This window comes from Bubalus bubalis, chromosome 3 (assembly GCF_019923935.1).
Source record: "Bubalus bubalis isolate 160015118507 breed Murrah chromosome 3, NDDB_SH_1, whole genome shotgun sequence".
NCBI classification, from domain to species: Eukaryota; Metazoa; Chordata; class Mammalia; order Artiodactyla; family Bovidae; genus Bubalus; species Bubalus bubalis.
The window spans coordinates 151,849,255-151,870,766 of NC_059159.1; the positions used below are offsets into that span (position 1 = coordinate 151,849,255).

Here is a 21,512-nt window from a genome sequence, read left to right on the forward strand (position 1 = left end):
TTATCTCCTTGGATTGCTAGCAAATGATGTAGACAGGATAGAGATTTTCATTCTCATTTTTATGGATAGTTGATAGTTAAAATATTTTCATTATAAATGTGAAAAAAAGGTATGAGAAAGTAGCACAGCTCTTCTTTTTAAAAACCAAATAAAAGAGCAAACTTCTGTAGTAGAAGTGTGTTACAATCCTGTGGCATTGCATTCATGAATATGAAATGAACTATTAACATTCACGTGTCTCTCTGAGAATTTATTTTTGTTTCTTTTGCAGTGCCATACGAATTACATTCCTGTCTGTGGATCAAATGGGGACACGTACCAAAATGAATGCTTTCTCAGAAGGGCTGCTTGTAAGCAGCAGAAAGAGATAACAGTAGTAGCGAGAGGACCGTGCTACTCTGGTATGTGTGCTGCTCTCCTAAAGAAACGTTAGAAGTGGTTCTGCTGTACTAAGGTGAAGTTTCCAGTCAGAGGTTCATTCCCAACGCTGCTGTGTGGATTGGGATGATTATGTGGGAAAGTGGGCGGGGGCTCTTTTTGCCCCCATCTCATGTTGCTTTTTAACCCCTGGTGGTCTCTCTTATTACCTCTTCTGTGGCACTTCTCAGGACGTTTTTAGTTTAATACTATTTTTGGTGGGGACTTTGCATATCAATTTTGCCTTATGGTTTGAACATTAGGCAGAATAAGATTTGGGAGGGTAAATGCTATGAGATCCGTTTTGTTAATTTTTATTTTGGTGCGAGGTGGAGTGGGGAATATTGTAGAAACTCATTAGTGGCATCCCAGAAAGTGTTTGTCCAAGCTCTTCTCTTTGTATCTTTTCTGTTTGCCAGCCTTTGTTACCAACTTCCTCCCAATTTTTGTATATACTTCTCTTTTCCTTCCTGAATTATTTGTTGTTGTTGTTACTAAGTTGTGTCTGACTCTTTTGTGACACCAAGAACTGCTGCATGCCAGGCTTCCCTGTGCTTCACTATCTCCCGGAGCTTGCTCAAATTCATGTCCATTGAGTCAGTAATGCTATGTAACCATCTCATCCTCTGTCATCCCCTTCTCCTGCTTTCAATCTTTCCAACATCAGGGTCTTTTCTAAAGAGTTAGCTCTTTGCATCAGGTGGCCAAAGTATTGGAGCTTCAGCTTCAGCATCAGTCCTTCCTATAAATATTCAGGGTTGATTTTGTTTAGGATTGACTGGTTATATCTCCTTTCTGTCAAGGGATTCTCAAGAGTCTTCTGTAGCATCACAATTCAAAAGCATCAATTCTTCAATGCTCAGCCTTCTTTATGTCTTCCTAAATTGGTAGTGGTTAATTTTGGAAGGCATTACTATAAGAAACCAACAGTACTGCCTTGGTTTCTTACTTGTGTTTGTATTTTGGAGCAGGGATGCTGGTGAGATATTATAATAGAATTATTGTATGAAGGTTAACAGTAAATGTGGAGGCTGTTCTTTATATGATTACTTCATTTCCTTTCTTTTCCTGTATACTACAGTGCCCATGTTCAGAGTTTTTATTGGGGCTCCATTACATAAGCATGACTAATTGATTGTCCGTGTGGTTGATCTCAGATTTGGTCTACTAACACCACATGATTCAAGCCTCCACTCTGAACTATGTGGTTGGTCTTTCTGGTGTGAGCTAGCCCCTACCCTAAGAATATTGAGTGTGGCCAGCCCCACCCTCAGATCTGATGTGGTCAGCTTCCTTCCTAAACATCAGTTGCCTTCTAGAAGCTGTGGGCCAAGGCCAGATCTCTCTTTGGGAAAGGCCAAATTCTTTTCCATACACTAAATAATTAGGTTCCCTTAGGCCAGTAGACTGATTCGGTATGGTTCTCACATACTTTCTAGGTACATTATATTTCACAGACTTGATTTAGAAACTAAAAAGGAATATGGAGTTCTTTATAATCCCAAATTAATTATGCATCATTTATGAGGAGTTAAGATGCCAACTGCTTTGATAAACAATGAATGTTAAACATGGGGAGGCAGAGTGTTAGGCTGGAAAGAGCACTGCACTAGGCTTAGAAAGTCTAACTTAAATTAACTCCAGCTCTGGTTTGCTGAATGACCTTGCACAAGTCACTTAGCTGCTCTGAGCCCCAGTTACATACCTACATGGTTAGATGGTTATCGTCTCCTGCGGTTAAGTGAGGGTCGAATGAGCTAATCTATAAGGTGCTACTTTGATCTTGTTATCTGCTAGGTGGGCTCTGTGTTCTGTCATTTAGTCTGGTGTAGGTCCTGTTTGCTATGCTAGAAATAACATTCTCCTTTGCTTATTTGAGAACTCCTTTTTTTAATGCTTTAATATTGAGCTTAAGTCTTTTCTCCTCTCTGAAATCTTTCTTCTTTGGCATCTCCTGGCAGAGTTTGTTCATGCTTTGTGCATATGTCTGTGTATATATCATACTTCATTTCATTTATCCAACACAGATGAATGTGTTTATCCTTTAGCCAGATCCTGTTTCTGAACAGGAAAGTACTATGTCTTGCCTAGAGAGGATGTCATAATTCCAGGGTTGGAGTGGGGGAAAGCGTGTGTCTAGTGAAAATCTAATCTACAGAAAGAGCTCAACCTCATTATCAAAGTAGTCACAATATATTTATTTCAAAATTTAAATGACCTTTATGGGAGGCGGTGAGATATAATATTTATTAAAATTGGACATTGGTTGAAAAACAGGTTGGTAGTGAGTATCTCCTGGACTGGGTCTGTCTTATTTATCAGTTTGTACCTATTACTTTTACTGTGTTGTCTAACACATAATATGTACCTAGTCAACGTATATGGAATAGAAGGGAAAAAGAGAGTTTTCCTAAGAAAAATTTGGTAATAAAAATAAGTCAAGTTCCCTTCTTGTCTTTTTTTCTGCTCTTTCATCCTTTCTTTTCCTCTACTTAGAGAAGATATTTTTCATGGTTGATCGGTCAGTGAATACACTATAAGACTTTATAAATCCCATGTTCAGTTCAGTCACTCAGTTGTGTCCGACTCTTTGCAACCCCATGAACTGCAGCACCTCAGGCCTCCCTGTCCATCACCAACTCCTGGAGTTTACCCAAACTTATGTCCATTGAGTCAGTGATCCCATCCAACCATCTCATCCTCTGTCATCCCCTTCTCCTGCCCTCAATCTTTACCAGCATCAGAGTCTTTTCAAATGAGTCAGCTCTTTGCATCAGGTGGCCAAAGTATTGGAGTTTCAGCTTCAACATCAGTCCTTCCAATGAACACTCAGGACTGATCTCCCTTAGGATGGACTTTTTGGATCTCCTTGCAGTCCAAGGGACTCTCAAGAGTCTTATCCAACATCACAGTTCAAAAGCATCAATTCTTCGGTGCTCAGCCTTCTTTATAGTCCAACTCTCACATCCATACATGACCACTGGAAAAACCATAGCCTTGACTAGACGGACCTTTGTCGGCAAAGTAATGTCTCTGCTTTTTAATATGCTGTCTAGGTTGGTCATAACTTTCCTTCCAAGGAGTAAGCGTCTTTTAATTTCATGGCTGCAGTCACCATCTGCAGTGATATTTGAGCCCCCAAAATAAAGTCAGCCACTGTTTCCCCATTTATTTGCCATAAAGTGATGAGACCAGATGCCATGATCTTAGTTTTCTGAATGTTGAGCTTTTAGCCAACTTTTTCACTCTCCACTTTCACTTTCATCAAGAGGCTCTTTAGTTCCTCTTCACTTTCTGCCATAAGGGTGGTGTCATCTGCATATCTGAGGTTATTGATATTTCTCCCGGCAATCTTGATTCCAGCTTGTGCTTCTTCCAGCCCAGCGTTTCTCATGATGTACTCTGCATAGAAGTTAAATAAGCAGGGTGACAATATACAGCCTTGACGTACGCCTTTTCCTATTTGGAACCAGTCTGTTGTTCCATGTCCAGTTCTAACTGTTGCTTCCTGACCTGCATATAGGTTTCTCAAGTGGCAGGTCAGGTGGTCTGGTATTCCCATCTCTTTCAGAATTTTCCACAGTTTATTGTGTTCCACACAATCAAAGGCTTGGCATAGTTAATAAAGCAGAAATAGTTTTGAAGTGGCTGATACCTAAAATGTGTATTTTTTCCAATCCCTCTTGTTTCTACCATGATTGGGACTTTGATTATTGTCTTTGGGAAATTGAGGGTGAGGGGGGAAGGGAGCCATATTGTGAAGGATGTCCCCTATTCTTGAGAGCTATCTGACAGACTGGAATGCATTTTCTGGTAAATTCTCCCTAGAAAGTGCTGGATAGAGTGTCAAGTTCATCACTTGCCATCTTGGCTCCAGGCTGATGATGCTACAGTCTTGCCTTCTTTTCAATATGCTTTGTGCCATATGTTGGTTCTTTCAGGATTATAAAATACATATTTTAAATTAATTACCTTTTACACTGGTTTCTTGCTGGTAACTTTGAGGGAGGCTCTTTAATTTGATTAGTAACAAGTTTTTCACCGACACCTTGGTGAGATTCCTTCTGGTAAGGTTTCCTGGAGGAAGTTAATTTCATCAGCATTAAGAAAGCCTCAACCCTGAGGTTCTTTCCTTCTAAACCTTAGGTTTATTCATATCTTTTGGCCTTTATCCACAGATTTAATTAAGAAGATTTTTGGAGCAAGACCCAAAGCTTTTCCTCCCTTTTTATTAAAAGCAGTTTATTTATTATTCCTTTAAAGCTTTAGCAAAATTAAACATTTTTTCTACCTTTAAAGTGAGTTCATTAAAATTATTTTTATTTAGCCATTTACTTTATAATATTTATTGATTTTTCACTTTGTACAAAGCACCTGTGTATTTTCTGAATGAGCTACAAAGATTATGAGGTATAGATTATGTATCCAAGGAATTTATATTTGAAGAAAGGTACAAAATAAGTATATAAGAATAAATTTTTGGATATTGAAAAAAATGAGAAAAGGGACTATCTGAGAATGGATATCACAGTTTGATTTTTGACAAGAAATTTTACTATTTGGTAAGATGAGATTCTGGGAAAAGTGTTGATAGTCATTCTTTATTTTTCTTCTCAGATAATGGCTCTGGATCTGGAGAAGGAGGTAAGTTTCAAATACCCCTTAAAAGGCATTTTCTTCTTTTGCATTTTAAAAATGGCTTTACTGAGATAAAATTCACATACCATACAATTTGCCCATTGAAAGTGTATAATTCAGTGGCTTTTAGTGTATTAACAGAGTTGTACATTAATCACCACAGCCAACTTTAGAACATTTTCATTACCCCAGAAAGAAACCCTGTATCCCTCAGCCATCATCCCAACCCCTCAGTTTCCCTTAGCCCTATGCATTCCTTTTTTTTCCTGCATTTATTTTTCATTTTAGATTTGTTGTCAGACTAAGGGGAAACATTGCTCCAGTTAAATTGAAGTTATACCAAAGGGCCCTCTCTGTAGGATCAGACCCCAGGTAATTTTAGCTCGAATCAGAGTATTTGTGACTCTTCCGTCGTTTGCTTACACATTTTTTGCTCATTGGGAATTTTCAAGGCACAAAATTTAAAAAACTAGTATTTGGTAATAGCATGTAACAGAGTTTACTCTGAATTATTAGAATTGATTAGAACAGATACTATACTTGATCTCAGCCATAAAGCCAAGAAATGATGAATTATTAGAATTGAGAATGACTAAACTATCTCATAATCTAATGGGACTGTAATTCTTAATGAGTATCTACTGAATGCAAAATGTTTCAGGTGCTCTGTGGATGCACTAAAAGAAAAAACATCTCTGGTAAAATTCACATGTATGCACATGAAAACCACAGTTATGATCCTTCCAGCACTATCTGAAACCTTACTCCATCCCCCTACATTTCATAGAACTCTAAAATTGTAGAGTTGGAAGGGACTTTAAAGGTCACCTAGAGAGTAGAAGAACTGTCCTGAGGAAGAAGTTCAGGGATGATGGTTTTAGCTTTAAAAAAAAAGAAAGATTAAAAGCTGTCTAAAAATAGAATTTGAGTGGACATGTTCAAGCAGAGACTTCGTGATCATGTGTGAAGAATGAGATCATAAATTCTAGATCTTAGAACTGGAAAGGACTTTAAAGGACCATGTAGTCTAGCCCCTGTGGTCAGATATTCAGTTAGGAAATTGTCATTGTTACTATATGAAAGAAATGGAAGTTGGTCTACATATTTGCTTTTATGGTACAAATATTGGATGTCTTGCCCTGAGAATGTTGGTTGTTGGTAATTTTTTTTTTAGGGAGTTTGAGTTAGAAAGGCCAAGTGGTTTGCTCAGATTAATACACAAATTCTAGTGAGCTCATGGTGGCTGTGTGAGTTTTAGATCTCATGGTATTTCTGAGGCTTAGAAATACTTAAGATTATGCTCCCTGGAACTGTTTGGGAGTATGTATGAGAATTTGGGTAAAGTGTAGGTAGATATCCAAAATGGCAAGTTTAGAGATAGTACCAAACAGGCACTTAGGTCTGTGTGCTTGCCTTATAACACCTTCTGTGCTGATAGGCACCCCCTCAGTAAGGTATGCTTTCCCAAACCAGACTGGGACATCCTCTAAGTAAACCATAATCCCTAAATTGGCTTCAGAACTCATCTCCCTGCCCAGTTTGAGTTTCTCATAATAGGATCCACTGTAGCTGAGACCCACAGAAACAAGGTTCCCTAACTGTGAAATATGAGCTGATTTGGGGGCTGGTGGTATGCACTGATCTTGTGCTGGATCATAGGAGACCTATACATTTCAGCATTCTTGGTATTATTGGCAGGGCTAGGTGGCAAAATAGAAAAGGGTAAGTACTTTGTAAATAGACTCCTTTTTAAAATTTGAAGACAGTTTTTAAGGCAGGTGTGAAACTGCTGTGAGGACAAGGCAGTGGTTAGACTCGGCTGTGTTGAGTAACTTGTTTGTTGAATCACTTACTGCTAATAGGATTGCACAGGCTGTTTCAGTAGGGTAATCACTGGACTGAATATATTGCTCATGTTTATTTCCCCTCTCTTATTTCATGTTATGGTAATTCTTTTTAAGAATTAATGAGACCTAGCTTATTGTTCCATGGTACTTAGGCTAAGGGATTATTTTTCTGGCCCCAATACTTGTTTTTTTCCCACAGTATATGTTAGACTCTGTATTGACAGCATTTTTGGACTCAAGCATCAGTAGCTTTTTGGAATTGATTGTTTTCAAGAGCCTTGCGTACATTTTCCCCAGAAATAGGATAATGGCTGCTGAAAACATGAAGCAGGTCTGGAAAGGATCCCAGCTTTTGGTTGAAAATTTAATTTTTCTTTTTAAACAGAAGAGGAAGGGTCAGGGGCAGAAGTTCACAGAAAACACTCCAAGTGTGGACCCTGCAAGTATAAAGCTGAGTGTGATGAAGATGCAGAAAATGTTGGGTAAGTTGATTGAGGGAAAGGGATAAACTTATTTGGAGGTCAATTGTCAGCATTATTATGTTATAGAAAGCTTATCTTTTAACCTGCTTTAGTGTATATTGTGTGTGCCTTCTTTATTTTTTGTTTACTGTTAATCTACTGACTTTTAAGTTGATATGATACTATAGCTATCTAAGTCAGTTTAAGTGTTTTAGAGTGGAAATCCATTTGTAACTTTTTTTTTTCATTTTACCACTCCCTTTCTTCACTGATAATTTTATACTGTTATAAAACTGAACTATACCAAGTGCTAATTTTATTCATCAGAATTACTCTTATTTGAATTACCTTACTTTTATATCTTCAGCTAGAATCATGATAAAACAGTTTTTCTTACATTTTTATACACAAATTTTAAATGCATTAAGAAAAATCCAAAACTTTCAAAATTTTAAAGATAGTAAGTAAATATAATAAGTAAAAATTATTTCTGGAAATCTCAGCTGGACAGACTGACATTCTGTTTTGTTTTCTCACTTATGTTCAGCTTTCACCAAGGTAAGCTTTGTAGCTGACCTGTGTTGTCCATCCAGTTTCCCGTGCACTCCCCCTGAAAAGGGTGCAGAGTAGTAGCAATATAGACCTCACCAACACAGCCAGCTTTGTTCCTTTCGTCAGGCTCCTGTTTGTTTATCCCCAGGCTCAACCTTCCTTCATTTCCCTGTGGTGCTTGCTTTCTGCATAGTTGATTCTAAAAGCTTTAATACTGTCTTTAGGGCCTTATGTAGCACAAATGGATCCTCTTCACTTCCTCAGTTTCCCCTTAGTGTGTATTTTGAAACACTTATAGAGATTTGCACTTTCTTTCTTACTCATATGTATTTTCACTGTGCATTTCTATGTTTTATTCAGTCCATAAATGCATATTTGAGCCTTTTACTCATCAATGGTAATATGGTTTAGTTAGCATTTATGCCTGGAGTGACTTTTACAAATAAGGATCACTGTGTTTTCAGTATTTTGATACATAGTCAGCTATTTGTCCGGCACTTGGTAAAATTAAATGTCTGATAATTTACTTGATATATATTTCAAAGTAGGTGAGAATTGACAAAAGACAAATTCAATAAAAAGTCGAACACTGCAGCAAACCCTGTGTTTGCTCTGCTTCTGCATACGAGTCACTTGTTGACATGTCCATCTGTTTGAATCAGAGTGGATTGATTTGTGAGATGATGTTTCCCAAAGTAGATTTTGGCCTGTAGAACATGAGAGAAATGATAGCAATGTGGACTTACAGAGAGGACAGGTAATAGATACTGTGTTCTTTTTCTCTTTTTGTACTGAAGATACGGTATGATGCAATACCTGTGTGTATATGTGTGCGTGTGTGTGTATTTTTGCAGATATTTAGTTCTTTTCTCTGCTTTTCCTCAGAACTGTTCTAAAATCGTCTTCAGAGTCAGAATAGCTGTCAGTGATTGATCCACGTGGTCTGTTGAGCTTTTGTTATTCTGTTGACAGTGCCTCTCTCTTCAGTCCTCTTTTACACATTCTCTGCTATCATTTTTCATCTCTTAATTGAAAGAGAGAGAGATCTTTTGCTTGGAAGTAGAACAGATTCTGTGTAATCTCAGAGGTAGCCTTAAGTATGACATCTGTATAAAATATGCATCATTCTATGTACACCTCCTCTTGATATGATATGTAGTCTGTCCTCAGTCAGAGCATGTCTGTTGTATAGAAACACATTAAATTCATTATGTGTGTGTCTATTTGAGAACTTGTAACTGCTGTCCTCGCAGGTACACGCTCTAAGCAAAAGAAAGTGAGTAGAGACAAGGGAAGAGCTTACCAATAAAAGGAGCAGGCAGGCTGAGGAGCCTCCTCAGGAGCCCATGGATAGATTGGGACAGGCAGCCAAGACCAGGCCAGGAAATTGATGCAATAATAGAAGAACATTAAGGAAGTAATTTGTGCCTTTACCTAGAAAGCGAGTACATATATACATAGTAATAACAGATATTAAGTAAAACAAAATCCTATCATACTTAACCTTTACTAAAAATAATGTACTCTAATATTTCCTATAGTGATTATGACTTAGAGTTTACAAAATATTGCTCTGTAATGTAACTATAATAGATACTTTATTTCATGTTACATTTTTAGATATGGGTATTCATTAAAAAATATTTTGAGGGCTTCCCTGGTGACTCAGTGGTAAGGAGTCTGCCTGCCAATGCAGAAGACATGGGTTTGATCCCTGATCTGGGAGGATCCCACATGCTTGGGAGAAACTAAGCTCGTTCACCCCAACTATTGGGCCTGTAGAGCCAAAACTGCGCAGCCTACGTGCCACAACTCCTGAAGCCCTCGAGCCCGTGCTCTGCAACCAGAGAAGCCACTGCAATGAGAAGCCTGCACACCACAACTGGAGAGCTGCCCCTGCTCTCCGCAATTGGAGAAAAGCCCACGCAGCAGTGAAGACCCAGCACAGCCAAAAATAAAAAATAGATTAAAAAATTATTTTTAAAATAAATAGAAGTATTTTTTAATCTTCTGTCATTGTGAAATATCTTTCCTGTCAAATGAAATGCTGTATATCAGTATAATCTATCTGGTTTCCAGAGGGCAGCTAATCTTTTTTTTTCCCTTTTGTACTTGGCTAATTTATTCTTGTTTTTAAAATTTCTTTTTTTATTGAAGTATGGTTGATTTACAATGTTGTGTTAGTTTCAGGTGTATAGCAAAGTGATTCAGTTATACATAATATATATTCTTTTTCAGATACTAAAACCTTTCTCTTGCTTTAAAAGCTCTTTTTTCCTTTGCTAATAGGGAAAGAAACTTGACCATTTGTGGAAGGGGATAAATGGTTCAGTTAAGTTAATGTTAAGTTAATTTTCTGCTGTTAAGAGAGGTGCTAGTGTTTTATTTAGCCATTTAAATGGAAATTGATTTAAACAGATTGTCTTCTTAAACAGACTATACAGAACATATTCTAACTATTCTTAAAGTCATATATTGTATAGTGTGTTACAGTTTTCAAACATTGTTACCTAAACTATTTTTTTCAGCTCTTTATGGCAGTATGTCTGGTTGGTAGGGCGAGGATTTATTACTCTGATTTTACAGGTGGAGGTGAGCGCAGAAGAGGCCGAGTGGCTTGTGATTAAGAACAGAACCAGAACACAGGTCTCATGACAACGGATTTATCTATCGTGTTGTGTATGCACATGTGTAATACCATGGTGTTCTCAGAGGCCCCTAATGCTAGTAGTTCCACCCCTACTTAAGGGTCCGTTCTGCCTTGTTTTTGGGGTTCCACTACTGTTTATAAAAATGATTTTTCTTCTCCCATGTCAGGTTGTTCCCTTGCTTCTGGGTGCTGTCAGTACGCCTAGTCAGTGATTCTGATTGTAGATGACTTCAACTTATTAGTTGCTTCTCTGCTTCCCCAAAATAGGAAACCATGTGCTTATAGGAACGGTATCTAATAAAATCAGAGTAAATAGGTTCTTAGTGAGGTGCATGAACTTCTTATATTGTATGACTGTTTTCTCTCTTATCTGCTCATTGGCTATTTTAATTATAATTGAAATTAGCTTTGCTTGTGAGAGGCTTTTTTCTTCTTTCTTCCTGAAACACAGTGTGACTCTCTAATGGCATTGGGGGCTTTTGCATGGGTTTGTGAATCACTGCAGATGGTGATTGCAGCCACGAAATTAAAAGATACTTACTCCTTGGCAGGAAAGTTATGACCAACCTATATAGCATATTCAAAAGCAGAGACATTACTTTGCCAACAAAGGTCCATCTAGTCAAGGCTATGGTTTTTCCAGTGGTCATGTATGGATGTGAGAGTTGGACTGTGAAGAAAGCTGAGCACCGAAAAATTGATGCTTTTGAACTGTGGTGTTGGAGAAGACTCTTGAGAGTCCCTTGGACTGCAAGGAGATCCAACCAGTCCATCCTAAAGGAGATCAGTCCTGGGTGTTCATTGGAAGGAATGATGCTAAAGCTGAAAGTCCAGTACTTTGGCCACCTCATGTGAAGAGTTGACTCATTGGAAAAGACTCTGATGCTGGGAGGGATTGGGGGCAGGAGGAGAAGGGGACGACAGAGGATGAGATGGCTGGATGGCATCACCGACTCGATGGACGTGAGTTTGGGTGAACTCCGGGTGTTGGTGATGGATAGGGAGGCCTGGCGTGCTGCAGTTCATGGGGTAGCAAAGAGTCGGACATGACTGAGCGACTGAACTGAACTGTGATGTCTGTCTGCATTGATGTTTTCCCTTTGAATTTATACCTAGAGCTAGATAGTTGAGGTTCCAAGAAATTTGATGCCCACATGGAGAGGTTTCAGTATTTCATTGTGACTGTTTTGAAATATAGTGGCTAGATTTTCTTAGTCTTAAAACTTGGGAACAGTATCTGCTTTACAGAAAATTAGATTTCTCCATATTCTTACCAACTGTATCCCTCTTCATCTAAACAGTATCTCTTAAAAAAAAAAAACCCAGTATCTCTCATCTGTCCAAGGCTGATGTTATTGCTCTAAGATAGTTCTCAACTATTTGTCTGTACAGTGGGACCAAATAGTCATAGAACTCCTTCAGCCAGGTAGACCTTTTATATACCTGACTTAAATCCCTGCCATAAACGATTTGAGGAGTTTGTAGAATCATCTGGCATAATGTCAATACAGGTGAGCTATAAGAATCCTGCAATCACTCCTTTGAACTTTGTCTGTCATGTGCTTTATGGAAATTGTCCCTGCTCTTCTGCCTTTTTGATGTCAGTCACTTTGGAGATGGTGTTTTCCTTTTCCCCGAGGGACATAAGCTCTCAGAGTTGCTCAGAGAAAGAATCATGTAGGTGTGCAGTGTGACAGACAGTTTGAGAAGCAGGTATTAGTAATTCACCTGATAGACATCTTTGTTGTTATACCATCATTTTCATCATTTTCTGTTTGGAGAGTTGTTGGCCATTGTCACAAGCTGATGAGTCTCTTCCTCAGAATGTGCAATGAAGTCTTTTCCCTCATTGTAACAGAAAGAATAATGCTCTATATCTGTGTTCTCCATCAGTCCTCCTTTCTAGAAACTGCACATAGTTTTTTTTTTTTTCTTTTTTAAAAAAGCAACCAAAGAAGTATTTTCCTACTGTTACCTTCTCCTCACCTCTGATTTCCTCCTAATCAGAGATGACCGTAATTTATTTACTAATATCATTTATGTATGTATGTCTGCATTCACGCTTTTGAAATTCAGTGTTAGAAATTCAAAAGCTTTACAGGGCTTTACAGGTAGACTTTTAAAGCTATTTAGGTTTAGTAAATTTCTACCATGGTCCCTTACACTAAAATGGAAAAATAATTGTATGTTGTCTGTTTTCCTCTGGTAATGGGAAATAAACACTATTAAACATTATTCTGTACTGAATATAACCCAGATGTTAGCAATGAAGGCTCCTTTATCCAGAAATATCTTCCTGTATTTCTGTACAGCTGCCAGTAATGGTTTCTTTTGAGAGGTTAGATTTTAAAATGTAGAACACAGTATTCTCCGTGGCCTCCTGCAGTTTTCTGAATGCTCTGTTGCTCTTTGATAATTTGCCTCTGTTATTCTCTCTGCCTAAAGTCCCACCCCTGTATGTCTATTTGTTTAATTCCTGCTCTTCCTTTCAGCTTGGATATAAGCATGACTTTAGCACCTCTTCCTAGCAGCATGCCTTGCTCTTTCTGCAGTCCCTATGAGATAGATGACTAACCCTTGTGTTCAAACAACCTCCACATAGCACTTAAATTGATGGGACTGCTAACAGATTGTGGATTCCCTGAGGACAGGGACTTTGTCTTGCTGGTTTCTACAGTGGACGAACTTGCCATGAGGTTGGGTATCATAGATTCCCTCCGTAGGTCTTGTGAACTGGCAGTTCACACAGGGCTTTCTTATTCACTTGGAGCTGCACAAGGGGTCATAGTGATGGTTTAACATGTGTGAGAAGGATTAGTAATATTGTGAGGAACTTGGAGCAGGTGAATTTGTTGCAGGCTTTGTTAGGTGTTTGTGAAATCTACATAACTTCACGTGATTTAGTTTAAAATGCCAGTGATCATAAAACTTAACCATATCTCTAAGGAATGACACTTTCTATGTACAGTAAGTAGAAAGAAAGAGACAGGATAGATATTTTTCAATAATACCTTTCAGATGTACATAGAATTTGATGATTTCAAAGGGCTTTTTACAAAAGCTTATTTGATTCTGTCACCAGCATTTGAGGTATTATCCCTATTATTAAAGACTCAGAGTTGTGATTTGCCAAAATCCTCAAGCTAAATCAGAGAAGTAATTGAATATATTCATTTATTTATGTATGTATGCCTGCATTCATGCCTTTGAAATTCAGTGTTAGAAATTCAAAAGCTTTATAAGGCTTTACAGGTACAGGTCTGTTTTCCACCCCAGTCCTCAGCTACCCAATTGTCTTCACTAGAGGCAGTCACTGTGATCAGTTTCTTAATCTCCCAGAGGTATTTTCCCCATGTACAAAAAGTATGCACACATATTCTTTCTTTCCTTTTTATAAAGTAATGGCAGCCCACAACACATACTGCTCTTCAGTTCAGTTCAGCCGCTCAGTCATGTCTGACTCTTTGCAACCCCGTGGACTGCAGCATGCCAGGCCTCCCTGGAGTTGGTCTATCACCAACTCCCAGATTTTACCCAAACTCATGTCCATTGAGTTGGTGATGGCATCCAACCATCTCATCCTCTGTCATCCCCTTCTCCTCCTGTCCTCAATCTTTCCCAGCATCACGGTCTTTGCATATGAGTCAGATCTTCGCATCAGGTGGCCAAAGTGGAGTTTCAGCTTTAGCGTCTGTCCTTCCAATGAATATCCAGGACTGATTTCCTTTAGGATGGACTGGTTGGATCTCCTTGCAGTCCAAGTAACTCTCAAAAGTCTTCTCCAACACCACAATTCAAAAACATCAGTTCTTTGGTGCTCAGCTTTCTTAACAGTCCAACTCTCACATCCATACATGACTACTGGAAAAACCAAAGGTTTGACTAGACGGACCATTGTTGGCAAAGTAATGTCTCTGCTTTTTAATATGCTGTCTAGGTTGGTCATAACTTTTCTTCCAAGGAGCAAGCATGTTTTAACTTCGTGGCTGCAGTCACCATCTGCAGTGATTTTGGAGGCCCTCAAAGTAAAGTCAGCCACTGTTTCCACTGTTTCTCCATCCGTTTGCCATGAAGTGATGGGACCAGATGGCATGATCTTAGTTTTCTGAATGTTGAGTTTTAAGCCAACTTTTTCACTCTCCTCTTTCACTTTCATCAAGAAGCTCTTTAGTTCTTCTTCCCTTTCTGCCATAAGGGTGGTGTCATCTGCATATCTGAGGTTATTGATATTTCTCCTGGCAATCTTGATTCCAGCTTGTGCTTCTTCCAGCCCAGCGTTTCTCATGATGTACTCTGCATAGAAGTTAAATAAGCAGGGTGACAATATACAACGTTGACGTACTCCTTTTCCTGTTTGGAACCAGTCTGTTTTTCCATGTCCAGTTCTAACTGTTGCTTCCTGACCTGCATACAGATTTCTCAAGAGGCAGGTCAGGTGATCTATTATTCCCATCTCTTTCAGAATTTTCCAGAGTTTGTTGTGGTCCACACAGTCAAAGGCTTTGGCATAGTCAATAAAGCAGAAATAGATGTTTTTCTGGAAGTCTCTTGTTTTTTCGATGATTCAGCAGATGTTGACAATTTAATCTCTGGTTCCTCTGCCTTTTCTAAAACCAGCTTGAACTTCTGGAAGTTCATTGTTCATGTACTGTTGAAGCCTGGCTTGGAAAATTTTGAGTGTTACTTTACTGGTATGTGAGATGAGTGCAATTGTGCAGTAGTTTGAGCATTCTTTGGCATTGCCTTTCTTTGGGATTGGAATGAAAACTGACCTTTTCCAGTCCTGTGGCCACTGCTGAGTTTTCCAAATTTGTTGGCATATGGAGTGCAGCACTTTCACAGCGTCATCTTCCAAGATTTGAAATAGCTCAACTGGAATTCTATCACCTCCACTAGCTTTGTTCGTAGTGATGCTTCCTTCCTAAGGCCCACTTGACTTCACATCCAGGATGTCTGGCTCTAGGTGAGTGATCGTACCATCGTGATTATCTGGGTCATGACGATCTTCTTCGTATAGTTCTTCTGTGCATTCTTGCTACCTCTTCTTAATATCTTCTGCTTCTGTTAGGACAGAACTATCTTCTATTTCTGTCCTTAATTGATCCCATCTTTGCATGAAATGTTCCCTTGGTATCTCTAATTTTCTTGAAGAGATCTCTAGACTTTCCCATTCTGTTTTTTTCCTTTATTTCTTTGCACTAATCACTGAGGAAGGCTTTCTTATCTCTCCTTGCTATTCTTTGAAACTCTGCATTCAGATGCTTATATCTTTCCTTTTCTCCTTTGCTTTTCGCTTCTTTTCTTTTCACAGCTATTTGTAAGGCCTTCTCAGACAGCCATTTTGCTTTTTTGCATTTCTTTTTCTTGAAGATGGTCTTGATCCCTGTCTCCTGTACAATGTCATGAACCTCCATCCATAGTTCATCAGGCACTCTGTCTATCAGATCTAGTCTCTTAAATCTATTTCTCACTTCCACTGTATAGTCATAAGGGATTTGATTTAGGTCATACTTGAATGGTCTAGTGGTTTTCTCCACTTTCTTCAATTTCAGTCTGAATTTGGCAATAAGGAGTTCATGATCTGAGCCACAGTCAGCTCCCGGTCTTGTTTTGCTGACTGTATAGAGCTTCTCCGTCTTTGGCTGCAAAGAATAGAATCAATCTGATTTTGGTGTTGACCATCAGGTGATGTCCATGTATAGAGTCTTCTCTTGTATTGTTGGGAGAGGATGTTTGCTATGATCAGTGCATTCTCTTGGTAGAACTCTATTAACCTTTGCCCTGCTTCATTCTGTACTCTAAGGCCAAATTTGCGTGTTACTCCAGGTGTTTCTTGACTTCTTACTTTTGCATTGTAGTCATCTATAATGAAAAGGACATCTTTTTTGGGTGTTAGTTCTAGAAGAGCTTGTAGGTCTTCATAGAACTGTTCAACTTCAGCTTCTTCAGCGTTACTGGTCGGGGCATAGACTTGGATTACCGTGATATTGAATAGTTTGCCTTGGAAACGAACAGAGATCATTTTGTCGTTTTTGAGATTGCATCCAAGTACTGCATTTCAGACTCTTTTGTTGAGTATGATGGCTACTCCATTTCTTTTGAGCGATTCCTGCCCAGAGTAGTAGATATAATGGTCATCTGAGTTAAATTCACCCATTCCAGTCCATTTTAGTTCGCTGATTTTTAGAATGTCAGTGTTCACTGTTGCCATCTCCTGTTTGACCACTTCCAATTTGCCTTGATTCATGGACCTCACATTCCAGATTCCTATGCAATATTGCTCTTTACAGCATCGGACCCTGCTTCCATCAACAGTCCCATTCACAACTGGGTGTTGTTTTTGCTTTGTCTCCATCCCTTCATTCTTTCTGGAGTTATTTCTTCACTGATCTCCAGTAGCAAACTGGGTATCTACTGACCTGGGGAGTTCATCTTTCAGTGTCCTATCTTTTTGCCTTTTCATACTGTTCATGGGGCTCTCAAGGCAAGAATATTGAAGTGGTTTGCCATTCCCTTTTCCAGTGGACCACATTCTGTCATTCAGTAAACAGATATTTCTCTTCTTACACAAAATCATCCAGAGAACAGAAAGAACATTCTCTAATTCATTTTATAAGGCCATATAACTGCAAAAAATAAAAGATTAAAACTCGCTGAATAAAAATGAATAAAAGAAAATCTCACCCTACAGCAGACAGAATCCCAATAATAAACAGGCACAGAAAGGTATAGTTATAAAACAAAAACAGAATGCTATAAATTTTTTTTAAAAGGAGCACCATAAAAAGTATATGAGAAATGAAAAACTCAAAAAAGGACTGGAAAATAAAAGTTCAAGAAATCGCTCAGAAAGGACAGCAAAAAATAAAAAAATTTTAACAGACAGTAAGAGGGACAAGAAAATTAAAGGACTAGTCCAGAATGCCCAACATTCAAATGACAGAACTACCAAAATTAGAAAAGAGAGGAAAGAAAGTCATCAAAGAACTAATTGAAGAAAATTTCTCAAATCGGAAGTCAGTAAGTTTCTGGGAACTGTGAAATTTCATTATACTGAGGACCAAAAGGAGATTCTCCATGCTTCGAGAGAGAAAACAAACAGTGTAGAAAGGACCAGAAATCAGAGTGGCTTCAGACTTCAGCTGGAAGCTAGAAGACAATATAGCAGTGCTTTTGCAATTCTGAGGGAAAATCATCTCAACACTTGGAAGTATGCACTCACCAAGTTATAAGTCAAATATTAGGTGTAGGATAAATACACCTGAAACATAAGGTCTCAGACTTTGCTGGTGGTACAGTGGATAAAAATCCGCCTGCCAGTGGAGGGGACATGGTTGATGCCTGGTCCGGGAAGATTCCACATGCCGCAGAGCAACTAAGCCAGTACACTGTAACTCCTGAGACTGCGTGTGCGACTACTGGAGCCTGTGCCCCAAGAGCCTATGCTCCACAACAAGAGAAGCCACCACGGTGAGAAGCCCATCCACCGCAAGTAGAGTAGACCACCATCACCGTGACTAGAGAGTCCACACACAGCAACAAAGACCCAGTGCAACCAAAAGCGAATAAAATAAATTATCAAAAATAAAAAGTAAGGTCTCACTTTGTACCCTTTCACAAGAAGCTATTGAAAGATATACTGAAATGGGAGAAGGTAAAATAAAAAAAAAAACATGCTATGGAGGAGAGAGGTAAAGGAATTTCTGGGATGATGCATATAGTTTAACAAAAAATATTATTAGATCTGTTTCTGGCAGAGCTCCTAAACCCTTGTAACTGAGAGACAACTGTCTTTGGTGTGCTAATGAGATGACTCAGCTCCTTCTTTAATTCTAAGTCATTTTAGCAAACCATGGAACCTTAAAGGAGGTGGTAGGAACATCCAGATTACTAGTATCCTGGGTAGAAGTGCAAAGAACCTACCTCGTTTGCAGCTGGTGTCCTAAAAGGGGGGCAAGTTGCAGGTCTAAGACCTGTGGGGTTTGTGCTCACTCCAAGTAAGAGAATAAGAGAACTGAAAAGAAAAAGAGAACTGAACTGTAAGACACTCAGCTAGTGCAGAAAGACTGGAGAATTGACTGTGGTGGGAAAAGGTGCAACTTTGAAGGGAGATTGCAAGATGATGGCTATATTAAGAGGGAACCAGTTCACGCTGAAACAGTTCCACTCTGTGGACAGTCATATTGCTGGCTGCCATTACCAGGATGCCTACTGCCCTCTTTTCAGCCAGAGGACAGAATGCCCAGTAAGCCTGGCTCAGATTCTTATCTGTACTTGCCGTGATGAAGTTCCGGCAACTGCCTGAAGCAAACAAGCACGCTCATTTAACTGACATACTCCTGAGAACTGCAGGTCAGCTACAGTGAGACTGGAAGTAGAAAACACAGAGCCGCCCGCTGAGACGACATTTCTGCCAGTCATCCATACTTGGTGACGCTAGAATCCTGCCAGACGTCTCAACTACGAGTCCTATGACATTCCTGATGACTTTCTCAGGGTCTTGTCCCTGAGATCAGGGATCTTATAAACCCGGAAGCCAAAAGCCAGACTCTGACAGAGACTGTTCAACATGTCTTTTTTGGTAAGCCTTCATCTAACAGTGCCAGCTAGGTCAATGCCTGGTAATATGAATTAGGCAATAGTTAATTTTGGACCCGAGGTGTTAGGTACTTACGTGAAGTATTCTCTAAACTGCATGTTTATATTTTAAACACATCTGTATGCAAAATGTACTTTTCACCAAAAAAAAAAGTTTTAACTAAAGAGTAGAGCAGTATGTTTCATTATAGGGGACTGTAATGCAAAAGTAGGAAGTAAAGAAACACCTGGAGTAACAGGCCAATTTGGCCTTGGACTACAGAATGAAGCAGGCCAAAGGTTAATAGAGTTTTGCCAAGAGAATGCACTGATCATAGCAAACACCCTCTTCCAACAATACAAGAGAAGACTCTACACATGGACATCACAGATGGTCAACACCAAAATCAGATTGATTATATTCTTTGCAGCCAGAGATGGAGAAGCTCTATACAGTCAGCAAAACAAGACTGGGAGCTGACTGTGGCTCGGATTATGAACTCCTTATTGCCAAATTCAGACTGAAATTGAAGAAAGTGGAGAAAACCACTAGACCATTCAGGTGTGACCTAAATCAGATCCCTTATGACTATACAGTGGAAGTGAGAAATAGATTTAAGAGACTAGATCTGATAGACAGAGTGCCTGATGAACTATGGATGGAGGTTCATGACATTTTATAGGAGATAGGAATCAAGACCATCCCCAAGAAAAAGAAATGCAAAAAAGCAAAATGGCTGTCTGAGGAGGCCTTACAAATAGCTGGGAAAAGAAGAGAAGTGAAAAGCAAAGGAGAAAAGAAAAGATACACCCATTTGAATGCAGAGTTTCAAAGAATAGCAAGGAGAGATAAGAAAGCCTTCCTCAACGATCAGTGCAAAAAAATAGAGGAAAACAATAGACTGGGAAAGACTAGAGATCTCTTCAAGAAAATTAGAGGTACCAAGGGAACATTTCATGCAAAGATGGGTTCGATAAAGGACAGAAATGGTATGGACCTAACAGAAGCAGAAGATATTAAGAAGAGGTGGCAAGAATACACAGAACTATACAAAAAATATCTTCATGACCCAGATAATCACGATGGTGTGATCATTCACCTAGAGCCAGACATCCTGGATGTGAAGTCAAGTGGGCCTTGGGAAGCATCACTATGAACAAAGCTAGTGGAGGTGATAGAATTCCAGTTGAGCTATTTCAAATCCTGGAAGATGATGCTGTGAAAGTGCTGCACTCAATATACCAGCAAATTTGGAAAACTCAGCAGTGGCCACAGGACTGGAAAAGTTCAGTTTCATTCCAATCCCAAAGAAAGACAATGCCAAAGAATGCTCAAACTACTGTATAATTGCACTCATCTTACACGCCAGTAAAGTATTGCTTAAAATTCTCTAAGTCAGACTTCAGCAATACATGAACCGTGAACTTCCAGATGTTCAAGCTGATTTTAGAAAAGGCAGAGGAACCAGAGATTAAATTGCCAACATCTGCTGAATCATTGATAAAGCAAGAGAGTTCCGTAGAAACATCTATTTCTGCTTTTTTGACTATGCTAAAGCCTTTGACTGTGTGGATCACAATAAACTATGGAAAATTCTGAAAGAGATGGGAATACCAGACCACCTGACCTGCCTCTTGAGAAACCTGTATGCAGGTCAGGAAACAACAGTTAGAACTGGACATGGAACAACAGGCTGGTTCCAAATAGGAAAAGGAGTACGTCAACGTTGTATATTGTCACCCTGCTTATTTAACTTATATGCAGAGTACATCATGAGAAGTGCTGGGCTGGGGGAAGCACAAGCTGGAATCAAGATTGCTGGGAGAAATATCAATAACCTCAGTATGCAGATGACACCACCCTTATGGCAGAAAGTGAAGAAGAGCTAAAGAGCTTCTTGATGAAAGTGAAAGAGGAGAGTGAAAAAGTTGGCTTAAAACTCAACATTCAGAAAACTAAGATCATGGCATCTGGTCCCATCACTTCATGGCAAATAAATGGGGAAACAGTGGAAACAGTGGTTGACACTATTTTGGGGGTCTCCAGAATCACTGCAGATGGTGATTGCAGCCTTGAAATTAAAAGACACTTACTTCTTGGAAGGAAAATTATGAACAACCTAGACAGCATATTAAAAAGTAGAGATGTTACTTTTCCAACAAAGGTCCATCTAGTCAAACCTTTGGTTTTTCCAGTAGTCATGTATGGATGTGAGAGTTGGACTATAAAGAAAGCCGAGAGCCTAAGAATTGATGCTTTTGAACTGCGGTGTTGGAGAAGACTCTTGAGAGTCCTTCGGACTGCAAGGAAATCCAAGCAGTCCATTCTAAAGGAGATCAGTCCTGGGTGTTCATTGGAAGGACTGATGC

The 21,512-nt window shown here is 39.1% G+C and overlaps 1 protein-coding gene and 1 pseudogene across 2 annotated transcripts in view; one reads left to right on the plus strand and one right to left on the minus strand.

The window, feature by feature from the left end:
- TMEFF1 (transmembrane protein with EGF like and two follistatin like domains 1) overlaps nucleotides 1–21,512 on the plus strand; it is a 101,288-nt gene that overhangs the window by 38,560 nt on the left and 41,216 nt on the right. For both annotated transcript variants that reach the window (XM_025282140.3, XM_025282139.3), the window contains exons 3-5: nucleotides 272–401; nucleotides 5,035–5,061; nucleotides 7,288–7,384. In XM_025282140.3, the coding sequence (XP_025137925.2) occupies nucleotides 272–401; nucleotides 5,035–5,061; nucleotides 7,288–7,384 (254 nt within the window). The remainder of the gene's footprint in view (nucleotides 1–271; nucleotides 402–5,034; nucleotides 5,062–7,287; nucleotides 7,385–21,512) is intronic.
- On the minus strand, nucleotides 5,520–5,625 carry LOC112584013 (annotated as a pseudogene).